The sequence below is a fragment of the Stigmatopora nigra genome, chromosome 12, assembly GCF_051989575.1.
Source record: "Stigmatopora nigra isolate UIUO_SnigA chromosome 12, RoL_Snig_1.1, whole genome shotgun sequence".
In the NCBI taxonomy this organism is placed as follows: Eukaryota; Metazoa; Chordata; class Actinopteri; order Syngnathiformes; family Syngnathidae; genus Stigmatopora; species Stigmatopora nigra.
This window is the reverse complement of record NC_135519.1, coordinates 1,297,380-1,312,823: the sequence shown is the minus strand read 5'-3', so window position 1 is coordinate 1,312,823 and position 15,444 is coordinate 1,297,380. Positions and strand designations below refer to the sequence as shown.

Genomic DNA, 15,444 nt, shown 5'->3' with positions numbered 1-15,444 from the left:
ATTGTATTCTAAAATTAAAGAATTAAAGAAAAGAAAAAAAATATAGAACAGCAATGCAGCCTAACTTTATTAACATTTGACATGTTTGTCTGAAACAAACAAATACTTAAAGCACATCAATCAATATGGTGCTAATAGTCCCAAAAGTATGAATATCATAATTTTATAATTTTTTCTTATATATAACTTAAAACTCCTACTATTACGCGAAAAGCAGTTTTGTGCTCAAACAGACCTTTCATTGCCTAAAGTTGAAGTCAAACTCTGACTTCAAAGGAAAACTCACTTTCATCAGATCCATCACAAAGAAAAAAGAACTACAGGGGTTCCTGATCGATTTGAATTACCAGGCACCTGATTTTTCTGCAGTGCGATTTACTATTATAGTGTGTGTCATTTGTGTCTGGATTTACTATGTATATGCTGTACCACATACAGAATATATTTTATCTTCAGTATCTGTGTCTTTATTTCCTGTCAGGGCACAAAAGGCGAACCTGGGGAAGGAGGAAGGTCAGAGCTGGTATGTTAGGTTTGAGCAAAGTATTATATGACAATAGTTTTCTGAAAGGAAGCTTTTAAATTGATCCTAACTTCCCACAAACGGAATTTTACATTGTTGTTTTTCTTTATTTTTAGCTCTACGGTACTCCAGGTCCCCCAGGACCAGCAGGACCAGTTGGCCCAGTAGTAAGACAATTTTAAATTGAACAAACTATAAATGATATTGATATTGATGTCATACATGACATATGTCAAAGTCAAGGCTCATGGGCCAGATCCAGCCCGAGAATTGTATCATCCATGGCCCCCGTAATGATATTTGATTATTATTAGTCCCGGTTCGTCGCCCCCTGGTGTTTTGCATGTGCCAATAATATATTACCCACAATGCAATAGTAGCACAGCAAGCGGGAATTGTTCCTGAGCTCGGCAGTCAAAGCAGATGCCAACCATCCCCCTCCCTAAAAATGGCTTAATGGAAGATAGATGTGGAGCACAGGGGGTTTCAAGCCAGGCTGGAGTACATGTTCACAAGGGTAAAAGACAAACCTGTGTGTCTTCTGTGTGGAGAAAGTGTGGCAGTCATTAAAGAATCTAAGAAGAAATTCAAACACAGAGAGAAAGAAAAGAATATGGACATGGAGGAATGGCTAGATAAAAAAGTGGAGGAATTAAAATGAGGTCTTAGAGCCCAGCACGCACTGTACTCAAAAGCAATTTTACGCAGTGAGAATGCTGGCAGTTTTATCGTGCAGGTCGCAGTTCAAGTTGAGGCTTGACTGCGAGTCGGTCGAAAGCACTCGGCCACAGCTTCCTCAAAGCATAATTTTAAGCACACAACTACAAACAACAGTGAAAAAAACATGGAGAGTTGTTGTTGTGAGACAGCCAATGAGAGCCCAATAGAGTAGGGTGAAATTGTCAAGTAAGAAGCAATGCATCTGCAACAATTTCAAAATAAAATAACGAAAACAGGAAATATATTGACATTATCGTAACTTGGATCTTGCTTTCATATCTTGAGACATTCATTTGCATCTCAAAAGTTTTCCTAACCTGAAAATGGTGTACCTAGAGGCCTTCATAAGTAGAGGTACGACTGTATACAGTATAGTGTGACTGACTACAGATGAAATTCTTTCTAATTTTTTTTTGTCATTTTCAGGGATCACAAGGGCCTTCAGGACCAAAGGTGCAGTAACTTTTATTTCAACCCAAGCACGCTTCAGTGCGAGGAGCTCCATTGTTCTTCTAGTTAGGGCCTGAGCACACTCGATTGTTCTTTTTCGGATAAAATTATCACTAATTGGAAACTAAATGACTTTTTGGGGCACTTAACATTATTAAATATTGACCGGATTTGGCGCATCGTTAGTTCTTGGTGAAAATTTACAAGTGGTGGTGGATTCGAGGACATTGTACAAAAATGACTCTGCGGCGCCTCCCTCAGATTTGTGAAAACTGCATTTGCTCCCTTTTTTTCTACGTAGAATTTCCAAAATTTAGTGAATCGATACTTTGCCCGAATCTGCACAAAAAAGACCAGCGCACCTGTAGAGAAGAGCTACTTTGTGTGTATGCTGTGATGAATAGCTTAGGCCGGCTTCTATTCGCAAATTCTTTAATTCTAATTTTCTACAGAAGAAGGTACAAACTCTATTCCAAGACAATAACTCACACAACATAGAATAATAACGCAAATCAAAACACATACAGACAGAACATTTGGACGAATCCAGATCAGTCTGGGCCCCCTCTCCTTCCACCTTTCAGTGGCTTTCGGGTTGTAGACTTTTAAGCCCATATCCAAATGAACAAGTGGGTGTAATTGAAGTCATGTCCTGTTCCAAGGAGATCAAAAGGTGTGAACTTCTCTTGCTCATCACAATACCCAGAAACAGAGCAACCATTCCATCTCCCGTTGGGCTAACTGAATTAGTTATGTAAAAGCGTGAATTCCACAGACATTCAGTCTCCAAACCAAAACATAGCTTAGAACTTACACATTATCATAAATAGTATCATGTTTGTGTGTTTCTCACATATTTTATTCAAAATCAGAACACTCATCATTTTTATTTTTGAGGACTGTGGAACAAATGCCAATATTATACACTTTCACATGTGACAATGCTCAGCTTCTCATAGACCAGGATGCCAAATTCACAAACAAGTGGAAAGAGGTTTGCCCTCTGGATGAAAGTTCAATTGCACCAGTTTTTGAAGGGTGCCGTATTTAGAGTGACGAAAACTTACTAATCCTTTTCGACTATGATTTGTTTCTTGCAGGGAGAGCCAGGCCTTGGCCTCAGGGGAGAAAAGGGAGCAACAGGTCAGAAGGGTGACAAGGGAGACAGAGGTCATCTTGGACTGCCTGTGAGTGCTCAATAAGATTTTTGACATTTCATTGAGTAGAGGATGGAGTGAAAGTTGTTAACTCATCTTTTAACCATTAATAATTTACACATCATTACTTTTACTTTTGGATTTGTAAAATGAAGTGTTTATTTTTTAATTCTTGAGAATTAAACCTTGTCCACTAGTTAAACAAAATTTTAAACACCAGCTGATTACAACAAGTGCATTCACAGACTTCAATTTGACTACATTATCTAACAATGTCGACTACAAGGTTGCCACGCAAGGTTTTTATTTCTTATTGTTAGAAAATATTACTAGAATTCTTTATGAAGCTGTGTTTGTTGTATTATGTATTCTGAATGTAAATTGGGGAATTATTATAGTCAGAAACATTTTATTAGGAAATACTTCATACAAATGTAATACATGTAAGTAAAATACCTATAGGCACTACCACCACGCTTACTTAATTCCCATTACACTTTTATTTGTCACATTCTGAATGTATTGTTGAAGTCACTTGAGTCACAGCTTCACTTATGCCAACCACCTCCACCATATCTGACCCACCCAACCCCCCCATGTTCCCCAACACCTCTGCTCTCTAACCATGTACAACGCTATGCAGGGGGCTCATGGGTTAGACGGCAGACCAGGTCCAGTGGTGAGTGCTGCAAAAGTCATACTTCAGCCCCTTTCTTTCTTGCCTCCCTCATTCCTTGCTTGCTCGCTTTTATGTTTGCCATGTCTACTTGTCTTGTCTGTCAGGCATGTGTTGCTCCCTTTTGCGCTTGTGTCATGTCAGACGTAGCTGACAGTGCTTTAGTGAAAAAAGGACTGTTCATACTTGGGTTGACACTTTGATACAATGTTGAGTAGTCACTGTAGAGCTTGGCTATGCCTTCATTTATTTTCACATTCATTCATTATCCTCACAAAGGCCGTAGGGGATGCTGGAGCTCATCCCAACTAACTACGGGCACCAGGTGGGGAACAGCCGACGAAATGTTGAAATTTTGGGCCCAATTTTTACAATTTCATTTGGGATATACTTACTTTGGTTGGCATCATTTCACACATGGATTGCTAAGTTTTGAAGATACAATACATTTCTAAAATCGAACCTCCACAGTGACTACATACATTATGAAATTAATATATTACAGAGGTTCCTCAAGATTTGAGGTTAATTCGGTCTGGGACTGAGCTCGTATGTCGATATTCTCGTAACTCGAACGAACGTTTCTCATTGAAATGAAAAATAAATCAATTTATTCCAACCCTCTGAAAAAACACCAAAAACAGGATATTGGATTGGAATTTTGTTTTATTTCCTCTAATTCGCTATCTACTAACAAGGTAACACATAACTAGTGGGTTAATACTAGTAAAATGCAGTGGGGGTCCGTGCATTGTCCCGTAGCACCTTCAACAAATCAACCCAACCCTCAAAAACAATTTTATGGCTATAAAACCTCGACTGCAGCTACAGCTGCGACACATAAAAAATAATCAATAAATCAATGCACAAAAATGGGTCAAAATCCACTTCCTAGCAGTATTTATTGATTAAATACAAATACTGGAGCTATTCAGACATTATAACCGGGCCAGTGGGGTGATTTCCCTGAGAAAAGACAGCGATGGACGTCAGTGGCAAAACGGCAAAAAATCCACTAAAATGGGGTAAAATCCACTTCCTAGCAGCATTTAGTGATTAAATACAAACACTGGAGCTTAGATACAAACACTGGAGCTTAGATACAAACACTGGAGCTTAGATACAAACACTGGAGCTTAGATACAAACACTGGAGCTTAGATACAAACACTGGAGCTTAGATACAAACACTGGAGCTTAGATACAAACACTGGAGCTTTTCAGATATTAGAACTGGACCCGGAGTATGATTTCCCCGGGAAAAAGACAGCGATGAACGTCGATATACGTCCATATATGTCCATACGAGAAATGGCAAAAATTCCACCCAAATGGGGTAAAATCCACTTCCTAGCAGCATTTAGTGATTAAATACAAACACTGGAGCTTTTCAGATATCAGAACCGGGTCCACAATGTAAATATTATTTAGGAGTATAGCCATATTTTACCCACCAAAAATCCTTTTTAACTGTACACAATATCCATCCTCCTTTCCTTCTTCCTTCCTTTCTATCGCCATCGAAGCTAATGTGAAATTTGAGCCTGTCTTGCCGTATTTCTGGCATAGTCCGTCTTGAAAATGGCTTTAAATCAACACAATAATATATTTGCTTCTGCAGCTCGCTCCAAATACAGCTTGGTAGCTCTCTCAGTTAGCTCACTGAAAGTGGCGGAAACACTCTTTTCCCGGCTGTAACAGGCTTACTAGCTTCGGAGTTGACCGCCCTTTCTTAATGACGTCCATTTTTTTCTGGAAAAGTCAGTCTGGAAAAAAGCTCTGTGAGCAAATGTGCAAACAAATCCATTTGTTTTCCACCGACTGTCATTGTGGGTGGAGTTTGCGATCTCTGGCTGGCTCACATTAGCTTTGGTCCGCCTACTAGCCATAGTTGGTGAAAGCGATGACGTATCCCTATGCCTGCGAGAAGGCCTTGGTGTTACCAAATCGAATTCTGATTGGTTAAAACAACAGTCTTATCGACGCTTGTCTAATGCTGCAGAGCCCGCCAAACTGATTGTGAAGGCCTTGAGGCAGACTTCTGACATTGGCAACAAATAATGGCTGAAATGGGATTGGTTAAATGCTTCAATATGAAAACACACATCTGGAAGCAGTGTAAACAGGGGGAGAGCAATGAAAGGAAGCTAACAGACAATTTCAAATTATTGCCAGCATTGAAGGCCTTGAAGGCCCGCCACTGCTAAAATGTGGTTAACAGTACTAAAATTAAACGGATTTCGTGGAGGGGAGAGAGAGACGGACAGAGCAAGAGAGGGACGGAGAGGGGGGGTGCTTTTTGCAACACGCTCGTTTCATAACATAAACAAATTTTAATGAATTTGGATTACAATGCAGACACACTCAAAAATATATATACTCCTCGTATTATCGCTCCGTCATTCGCGCTGAGTGACCGGAAGAAAAAAAAACTGAAAAAATGCAACGCTCCGCCAAGTGCTCATAGATATCTGTAATACATGAAAGAGATGCGGCTAAAATCATAAACAGCCTCTCGTGTCTTGGCCACCTGGCTTTCTTGTATCTCGCAAATTTGTCTCATATCTAGAGATAATTATTTGCTCGTATGTCGAGGTACTACTGTATATGAAAATTGAAATGACTAATTATTGTATCAAAGTGTCATCTCTTTAGTGTTCAGTATAGACTAAAAGATGGTCAAAAAATGAAGATGGTCAAAAAAATTAATTAGTAGGCAATAAAACTAAAATAGCACAATGTTTTTTGTAGTTAAAAGGCACAACAATTATGATTTATATCATATTTACTATTATACTCTGGTGTGATTGTGATTCACAATTATTTCTTGAGCTCATACAAGGGGAAAAGAGGGAAAGTAATACAATTACTCACAACATGATGAAAAAAACCTACAGATTTTTATGCAAGCCAGTGACATTGTGATCTGCAATGTCTGTCTGAAAAGTTTGTCTTTTAAAAAATTTCACTCTCCATATGCTTATATTTCAGTGCTTACTGTAAAATATTTTCCACTCTTGCTTTAGAATTGAGTGTCGGTCAATGTAGATTCAGACTCGAAATTATTTCGTACAATTGTTAAACCAGCAAAATTGAAAGAATGACACCTTAGAAAGGAAGAGCATGTGAAGATGCCTGATGCTGCATATTGAGGTGTTATGCAATTCTGCTTCTACAACTTCCATGCAATACAAGTGCCTATGAAATGACTGAAGTTTTTCCTCTTGAATTTTGACTCCTATTCAGGAACTGTTGACATGTGTTTCTTATTCTTATTCTCTTTCTTTACCTTTTTACAGTCGGGACAATAGTTCAACAAGCTTTTTGTAAATATTTTCCAGGAAACAACTTCTTGTTTTTTGATAAATTGAGTATATGTCACATGTCAGTTCATCAAACCAATTTTAATATCATAATGACACGTGCTAGGAAACGTAAAACACAGTTTCTAAATGATAAGTTAATCTGATGAAAAGGTTGTATTACAGCCTTATTTGGCCGTGTGTGAACAAGTAATTGCCCCTTGTGTTGTAATGCAAAAAGGTGTTCCCAACCACAGATTTGGCATTGCTGAGTCACATTTAACTCGTCACAACCAGCACTATTTTCCTCAAACCTCATTAGTAGATATCCCCTTTGTATACTCAATAATTCACTTATATAGAGTCTGTTAGACAAAGTGTCGTAGGCTACAAAATCCCTAGAGAAATGTAAATTGTAACAATCCATATATTATGAAATGAATATATAAATTGAAATCTTCGTATTTACTTGCATATAAGCCACTTTTGGGGATAAAAATGGATGATTGTCTCCTTGTGCCCTGGGACCGACTGGCCACTGATTCAGGGTGTCCCCCGCCTCTCGCTCGCGTGACTGGATGTTTGGTCGCCGGGCGTTTGGACCCCAGTCTTTTGGTCGCCCGGTCTTTTGGTCACGGCAGTGGATGTCCGGCTGCCATTGACGGCGGTGGACATCCGGCTACCATTGATGGCGGTGGACGTCCGGCTGACATTGACAGCGGTGGACGTCCGGCTGCCATTGACGGTGGTGGACGTACGGCTGCCATTGATGGCGGCCGGACGTCCGGCTGCCATTGACGGCGGTGGACGTCCGGCTGCCTTTGACGTCCATCGCCGTCAATGGCAGTTTATTGATAATTTATTGATAATATATCAAACCTGGGGATTTAAATATAGGAAAAAAGACACAAAAAGACACAATTGAAGGTGAAAATTTTATTTTCAAATTTACTTTTAACATTAAGAACATATTCAACGAAAAAAAGCAGTAATTAAATTGAGAGTGAGCGGTATTGAAAGGCAAAGTAAAATGAATGAGGTCATTGATTTTTACTATAATTTGGACAACGTCGGCGGGCCGGATTAAAAATCTTAACGGGCCATACATGGCCCGTGTGCCGTAGTTTGAAAAACAGTACACACACGCCAATCCGGGCGAATACATGGGGCGAGCGTGCAAATCCGGCGCTGAATAGCATGTACACACACGCCAATAGATTTGCCAGGAGCGAGCGATATTTTGACAATAATTTTCTTTGTCATTGCAATTACAAACTCATTCTTTCTCTCATGATGATAATTTTGAGAGCGAGAGATTACCTGGTTGCTCGCTTTCAAGAATAAACTCTGCTTGCTCTGCTCTGGCGAGCGAGCGAAAGCATGTACACATGCCAATAGATCTGCCTGGAGCGAGGGACTGAGCGATACTTTGATTATAATGATTTGTCAATGCAATTACAAACTCACTCTTTCTCTCATGATGATAATTTTGAGAGCGAGAGATTACCTGATTGCTCACTTTCAACAGTAGACTCTCTGTCTCGCTCCTCTCTCTCCCTCTCATAAGAGGAAGCGAACCCGGCGACCAAAAGGCGACCAAAAGAACGGCCGACCAAAAGACCGGGTGACCAAACGTCCGGCGACCAAACATCCAAGCACCCTGGCCCGGAGTCAGCTGGGATAGGCTCCAGCACCACTTGCTTAGTAGATCAAATCAGGGCACCAGGACTTCAAGTGGTTAGTGCATCAGTCTCACAGTTATGTGATTGAGGGTTTAATCACATTCAAAAATCATGCATCATAGGCTCATTGAACACCCTAAATTTCCTCTAAGTATGAGTGTAAGCATAAGTGCTTGTCTGTCTCCTGGTCCCCTGCGATTGGATGGCCTCCAATTAAGTTTTTCATCCACCCGGTGCCCATAGTTGGCTGGTATAGGCTCTATAACCCCCCATGATCCTTGTGATGATAAGCGGTATGGTAAACGAATGAACGAATAAATAAAACGATCTCTTATAAAAATTATGATATTATTATGGGTTTGATCAAATGAAATGTGATACATTGGAATGGAGGAAAAAAATCATGGCTCTGTATTTCTTTTTTCCCCCTAAATACATTTGTTTCATTATAAAAGCTTCTTGACATGCTTATCAGTGATATGTGTGTCAATTTAACGTGCCCTAAAATTATTGTTTTCTTATGTTTTAAAGGGTCTGATTGGACCAGCAGGAGTAGCAGGGCCAGCAGGACCAAAAGGAGAGAGAGTGAGTAACAAACATTACTTTAGATTTCTCTTTCAGAGAAGACATACTTTTATGTCATTATAGGGTGAAAATGGAGACGCAGGACTACCAGGACCAATTGGCCCACAGGGCATTCCTGTAAGTCACCTTCTTTCCTTTTCTTAAAATGTTGATAATTATAGCTTATAGCCACTATAATACATAGTTGTGGTCAAAAGTTGACATACACTTGTGAAGAAAATAATGTCATGCCTCTCTTGAGTTTCCAGTTATTTCTACAACTGTGATTTTTCTCTGATAGAGTGATTTGAACAGATATTTCTTAGTCACATTCATGAAGATTGGTTCTTTTATGACTTGATTATGGGTGAACAGAAAAAAAAGTGATAAAATCAGCTGGGTAAAAAATATTCTACAGCAGCGCTAATATTTGATAACATGCCATTTTCATTTCAATTAGGCGCTTGTGGTAGCCACCCACAAACTTCTGGCAGCCTTCTGGTTGAATCTTTGACCACTCCTCTTGACAGAATTGGTGCAGTTCAGTTAAATTTGATGGCCTTCTGACATGGACATCTTTCTTCAGCATTGTCCACAAGTTCTCAATGGGGTTTAAGTCTGGACTTTGGGAAGGCCATTCGAAAACCTTAATTCTAGCCTGATTTAGCCATTCCATTACCACTTTTGATGTGTTTGAGTATATTGTCCTGTTGGAACACCCAACTGCGCTCAAGACCCAATCTTTGGGCTGATGATTCTGTGTAAAGCACCAGTTCCATTGGTAGATAAACAGCCCCACAGCATAATACTACCAGCACTATGCTTGACGGTAGGCATGGTGTACATGGGGTACATGGGGTTACATTTCAGCCATTATTTGTTGCCAGGGTCAGAAATCTGCCTCAAGGCCTTCACAATCAGTTCTGCAGGCTCTGCTGCATTAAACAAGCGTCAATAAGACTGTTGCTTTAACCAATCAGAATTCGATTTGGTGACACCAAGGCCTTCTTCCGGACATAGGGATACGTCATCGCTTTGACCAACTATTATTGGCTAGTGATAAAGTAGGCGGGCCAAAGTCAGTGAGCCAGTCAGAGCTCGCAAACTCCACCCACGACGGAGGAAAACAAATGGATTTGGTTGCAGATTTGCTGACAAAGCCATTTTCCAGACAAACTTTTCCAGAAAAAATGGACATCATTAAGAAAGGGTGGTCAACCCTGAAGCTAACAAGCCTGTTAAAACCGGTAAAAGGGTTTGTCCGCCACTTTCAGTTCTCTAACTACGAGCGCTACTCCTGGCTCACGGGCTCACTGCAAATTGTGTTACTGGGAGTGCTTGTTATTTGCCAGCGATCGACATGGTGTTTGGAGCAACACTGGATTTGCAAATTTGACTTGTTTAACCAAAGCAGCAACGAGAGACCAACGCACTGCCGGACACTTACAAGCAACGGAGCGCCACAAAGAAGAGGTAAAGAAAAATAGGGAAACATTAAAAAGCTGTTTAAACTTTCATTTCGGGGACACGATGAAAGCGCTGCATCCCCAAACAAAGGAAATTATGTGGAACTTCTTTTTCTCATTACTGAGAGAAACACGGATGTACCCACCTGTCCACTAATTATGTGTTTAGTGGCACGTCGAGCAAAATACAAAACAACCTGATCACTGTTATTGCTGAAATGATGGAGGAAGAAATGAGAAGGGAAATAAAAGTACTGTTTGTCTTTGTGACGGGGAATGAGTCTGTGTGGTGTACTCATGGATTTAAAGCAGATTTGGATGATTTAGAATTTTTTTTTTTGCCTCACACATATAATGGCATTTTTGAGGATTCAAACATGTTTTTTTCAATATTAAAGAACAACATACTGGATGTGCAGTTTTGTCTTGCAAGAGTAAAGGAGTTTTCTGACACAGTTCAGCGCAAGAGGAGACGGTATAAGGAAATCTACGAGGCCACTGAATGCAGTGCGGGTGCTCCAAGCGGACGAAGAGGTCAAGCACCAGATTCTCGCGCGCACTACCACCAACTCCATGACAGGATTCTGGACAATATTATTTACAAACGCGGAACAGATTTTAAGAACACGGAAGACTGATGTTTCTCTCCCTCCTCGACCCGCAGAGGCTTTGGGAATACCAGAAAACATTCCCACATGCAGCCTTCTCCAGCTTGATGCAGAGCCACGGAGCACTTTTCGATCTGCCTTGGCTAAGAACCGAACTGATTGTAATGTATGCCATGGATGATTTTACAGGAAAATCTCCCACTGATCTCCTTGACTTCCTTCAGCAGAAAAATCTGAGTGAGAGCATGGGGCAGCTGTACACAGTGTTTGACAGTGACCATCCCCGTGTCCACTGCTTCTGTTGAACCGACATTTTCAGCCCGAAACAGAATCAAGACTTATGCCAGAAATACACCAACACAGACTCGACTGCATTAGCTTTGATAGCGATAGACGTGGATAGACCTGAAACGCACATGTAATCTGTACGACAGAGTAATTGAAATCTTCTTGAGGAAAGAAAAGAGGATGGAATTTGTACATAAATAAAAATATTTTTGGGTGAGTAAAATGTCTATTTTCCTAAATAATATTTAATTTTTTAGGTTATTATTGATAGTTTTTTATGTGTCGTAGCTGTAGCTGCATTAAAAGATTTATAGCACTAAAAATACTTATTGAGGGTTGGATTGATTCACACACAGCACTACTGAGGGCCTAGGTGATAAATGCACATCCCCGCCACTGGTATCCCGAAATGCTCGTATGTTGAGGGACCACTGTAACGGGTATTATTTGGCCATCTCCGTATTATATTTATATAATGTTTTTCTCATTTTCCCTCTCTTCAGGGCCTTGTTGGATCACAAGGAACCAAAGGGAATCGGGTAGGAAATAAATATATTTGTGGTTATGAATATTTTGGATCATTGTACAGATTCTACTAACAGAGTGAAAATAGTTTCAGTAAATCATTGAAGCAATGTTTCAACACTGTACGTGGTTCCTTGTGTTGGTGTTTTTAATCACAGCTAGTGAAAAGTAAACCAAAAAGTAAATACAACATTTGGCGTTCTCAGTCTACCCCCACCCTGCCACGTGAGATATATTTTATTGTATTGTGAGAAAGTTTAAACTTTAGAAACCTTTTGAAAATTGATTTTTGAAATGGATTACTATCTTGACATTATCGCATTTTTAAATGTCCATCTTAAAGGTCCAGTTTTGCAAGTCTGATTAATATTTAAGCCACTTAAATGAGTTGTGACTGCTTCAAAGAATTACAAGTAGGTTAAGTACTGACTATCCAAAACATAAACACTAATCAGCTTTGATTAGGAGACGTTATGAATAATGCATGTTGACATGCATTATTCATAGAGATGCACTTGATCAAAATACACACAATGCACTGTGATACAGTATAATGAGAGTACCGTCCCTGTCTGTGTGAACCTAATTAATTAGAAGTTACAATTCAATTTTGGACAGGGAACATTTATAGAACATATTATTTTATCGGATAATCAAGACTATTTTATCTCTGAAAAGGCAAATGTAAGTAAACAAAAGGCAACCTCTCATTTACATAATTTGATTAATAGATTATATTATTTGTAATGATTTCTTATTTTCTATTTATTATATTGTAATTACTGTTATACATTTTAAATGAAGTTTTAAAGGGGGACCAACTAGGTATTTTGTCCCTTTGTGAAGTACCGTATTTTCTCGCATATTGACCGCCTCCACATATAAGCCATTCCCTTAAAATTGCCTTAAATTGGTGAATTTTATGATTTGTCTCATATGAGACGCCTCCTGATTCGCAATTTTCACCTCCATATTCATGGTTTTAATCGGGAGTAAAAATGTGTTACATTGAAGGGAAAACCGTTTAAAACTCATCGCACAAGGCATCATAGGGCGCCATTCAAAGCGGCTGCTCGTTGCAATAGCTCCCTAAACCCTCACTCGAATTCTGTGTTTGTACAGCTTTTTTTTACGGATTTTTATCCTTTATTTTATGTTTTTATTGTCTCTTAAGACTTTACTTGTTATTTCACTTTATATATTATATTCGATACTTTAATGTTTTGGGACTTTACTTTCAAGACTCTACTCCAAGACTCAAGCTGTGCGAGAGGCAGTCTTTGATCTACTAGTTTTGTCCATCTCTTCAAATTCAAATTTCAAATTTTGGACACTATTTTTGACCCACCCAGCCATGCCTACGCTGCTTTACACAAAGGATCAACTGTTAGCGCTACGCAACACCGGGATTGCCACTTTTTTTGACGGAGGACCGTGGTCTCAGATTTGGAGATGTTTATTCTCATCCTGACCGTTTCACACTCGGTTACGAATTATTCCAGCGAGCATTGGAGATCACGGCTTGATGAAGGCAACAGAACCACATCGGCTGCAAAAAGCATGGAGGCTTACTGAGGCTGCCAAGCCAGACCCCCTCAAAGCCACAGCTGCGCCTACATATTCTGTCCGTAAAAGTAATCAACAGAATCGATGACATAGTGGCAGAGTCCAACCCGCACTGGAAGCACAATCAACGTACTGCCGGCTACGCGGACTAGACTCTGACACCGGTCTTAAAGGGAACGGACCCCGCTTGAGAGGGGTTCCGGAACCCCATACTCCCGGAGAAACCCCTACAAGACTCCTTGGGGAACACGGTCGAACTCCTTCTCCAGGTCCAAAAAGCACGTGTAGACTGGTTGGGCAAACTCCCATGCTGCACCCCCTCCCCGAGGACACTCGGGTGTAGACCTGATCAACTGTTCCACAGCCAGGAGGAAAAAACCCACTGCTCCTTCTAAATCCAAGAATCAACCTGGCGGACCCTCCTCTCCAGTACCCTTGAATAGAACGAGGGGAGTGTGAATCCCCGATAATTGGAACACATCCTCCAGTCACCCTTTTTAAAAAGGGGAACCACCACCCTTGCCTGACAATCCAGAGGCACTGTCCCCGATTTCCACGGGATGTTACAGATGTGTGTAAACCAAGACAGTCCCACACATCCAGAGCCTTTGGAACCTCAAGGCGGATCTCATCCATCCTTGGGGCCTTGCCACCTCGGTGACTTCAACCCTAGACATAAGAAAGTCCGACCAAGAGTCCCCGGATCTGCTTCCTCATAGGAAGGAGGTCTTCAAAGTATTCTGGCCACCGATTCACCACATCCCGAGTCGAGGTCAGCAGCGTCCCATCCCCACTATACACTGTGTTAATGGTGCATTGCTTCCCCCTTCTGAGACGTCGGATGGTGGACCAAAATTTCCTTTAAGCCACCTGGAAGTCGTTCTCCATGGCCTTACCGAACTCCTCCCATCCCGTCTTTTTGCATTGGAGACGACCAGAGCCGCGTGCTACTTGGCCACCTGGTACACGTCACCTGCCTCCGGAGTCCGAAGGGCCACAATTAATTCAAATAAATCAGAATACATTTTGTTTAGCATTTTATTGGATTATTTTTTTTCTCTATTTTGGAATAAATGACTATGTCTAGCATTGTGGCGTTTTGTCTTAGTCACCTTCCAGTTTTGTGCATGTCAAGTCTAATTTGTGCGCACATAAGCCGTACCCTTGATTCAGTCATCTTTTTTTTTGTTGCAAATCCGGCCTATATGCGAGAAATACGGTAGGTAATTGGCCCTCACAGTTGAAAAATTGCAATTTCCCCATTTCAAAAAGCTAAACAAACAGAAAGAGAATCAATAAAATTGGAAAAGTCAAATGACATAAAAAATGTTGTTTTGTTGTTTGGTAGTTGTTATTGAACACCTAGTGTTTGCTGAATTAGATTTAAAATTGTGTTTTGTATGTTTGTTTACCTCTATGTGAAACAGATGTGTTTTGAGTTTGACCTTTACCTTTATTCTACATTGAATGAGCTAAATAATGTGGTTGTTTTTTAAATGTTATCCATCATTTACTGTACTTCAAAAATAATATTCCTTCCTATTAACATTCTCATATTTTTTTAATATTTCCATTCCCATCAATGAATTATTCACATTTCATAGGCTTTTTCAACACATTCAACTGACTTCCAGGGAGAAATAGAATGTAATTCAAATGAGCATCATTGACATGGAGAATAAAGAACAATGGAAGAAAATAATTCCAAATTCAATCACAAATGGCCTGCAAGTTGAAGGTGTTGAATATTAATCTATGAAGGTGTTTTACTCTTGTCCTATCTTCCTTTGTATCCACAGGTCTTCCTTTCCCCCTTTTCCTTCCCTCCGCCTTGCCCCATGGCTCTTTTTCTCGCAAGGGTTGCCTTCTCTCCCTCTCACAAACCATGGCCTCCTGCTCCTCCCGTGCCTGCATTCTA

At 40.2% G+C, this 15,444-nt stretch overlaps 1 protein-coding gene across 1 annotated transcript in view; it reads left to right on the top strand.

Moving 5' to 3' along the window:
• col13a1 (collagen, type XIII, alpha 1) overlaps positions 1–12,034 on the top strand; it is a 36,963-nt gene extending 24,929 nt beyond the window's left edge. Inside the window, exons 22-29 of the mRNA XM_077730000.1 lie at positions 482–523; positions 640–690; positions 1,670–1,696; positions 2,794–2,880; positions 3,494–3,529; positions 9,041–9,094; positions 9,158–9,211; positions 11,939–12,034. Coding sequence (XP_077586126.1) covers positions 482–523; positions 640–690; positions 1,670–1,696; positions 2,794–2,880; positions 3,494–3,529; positions 9,041–9,094; positions 9,158–9,211; positions 11,939–12,034 — 447 coding nt within the window. The remainder of the gene's footprint in view (positions 1–481; positions 524–639; positions 691–1,669; positions 1,697–2,793; positions 2,881–3,493; positions 3,530–9,040; positions 9,095–9,157; positions 9,212–11,938) is intronic.
• Positions 12,035–15,444: the final 3,410 nt, after the last annotated feature.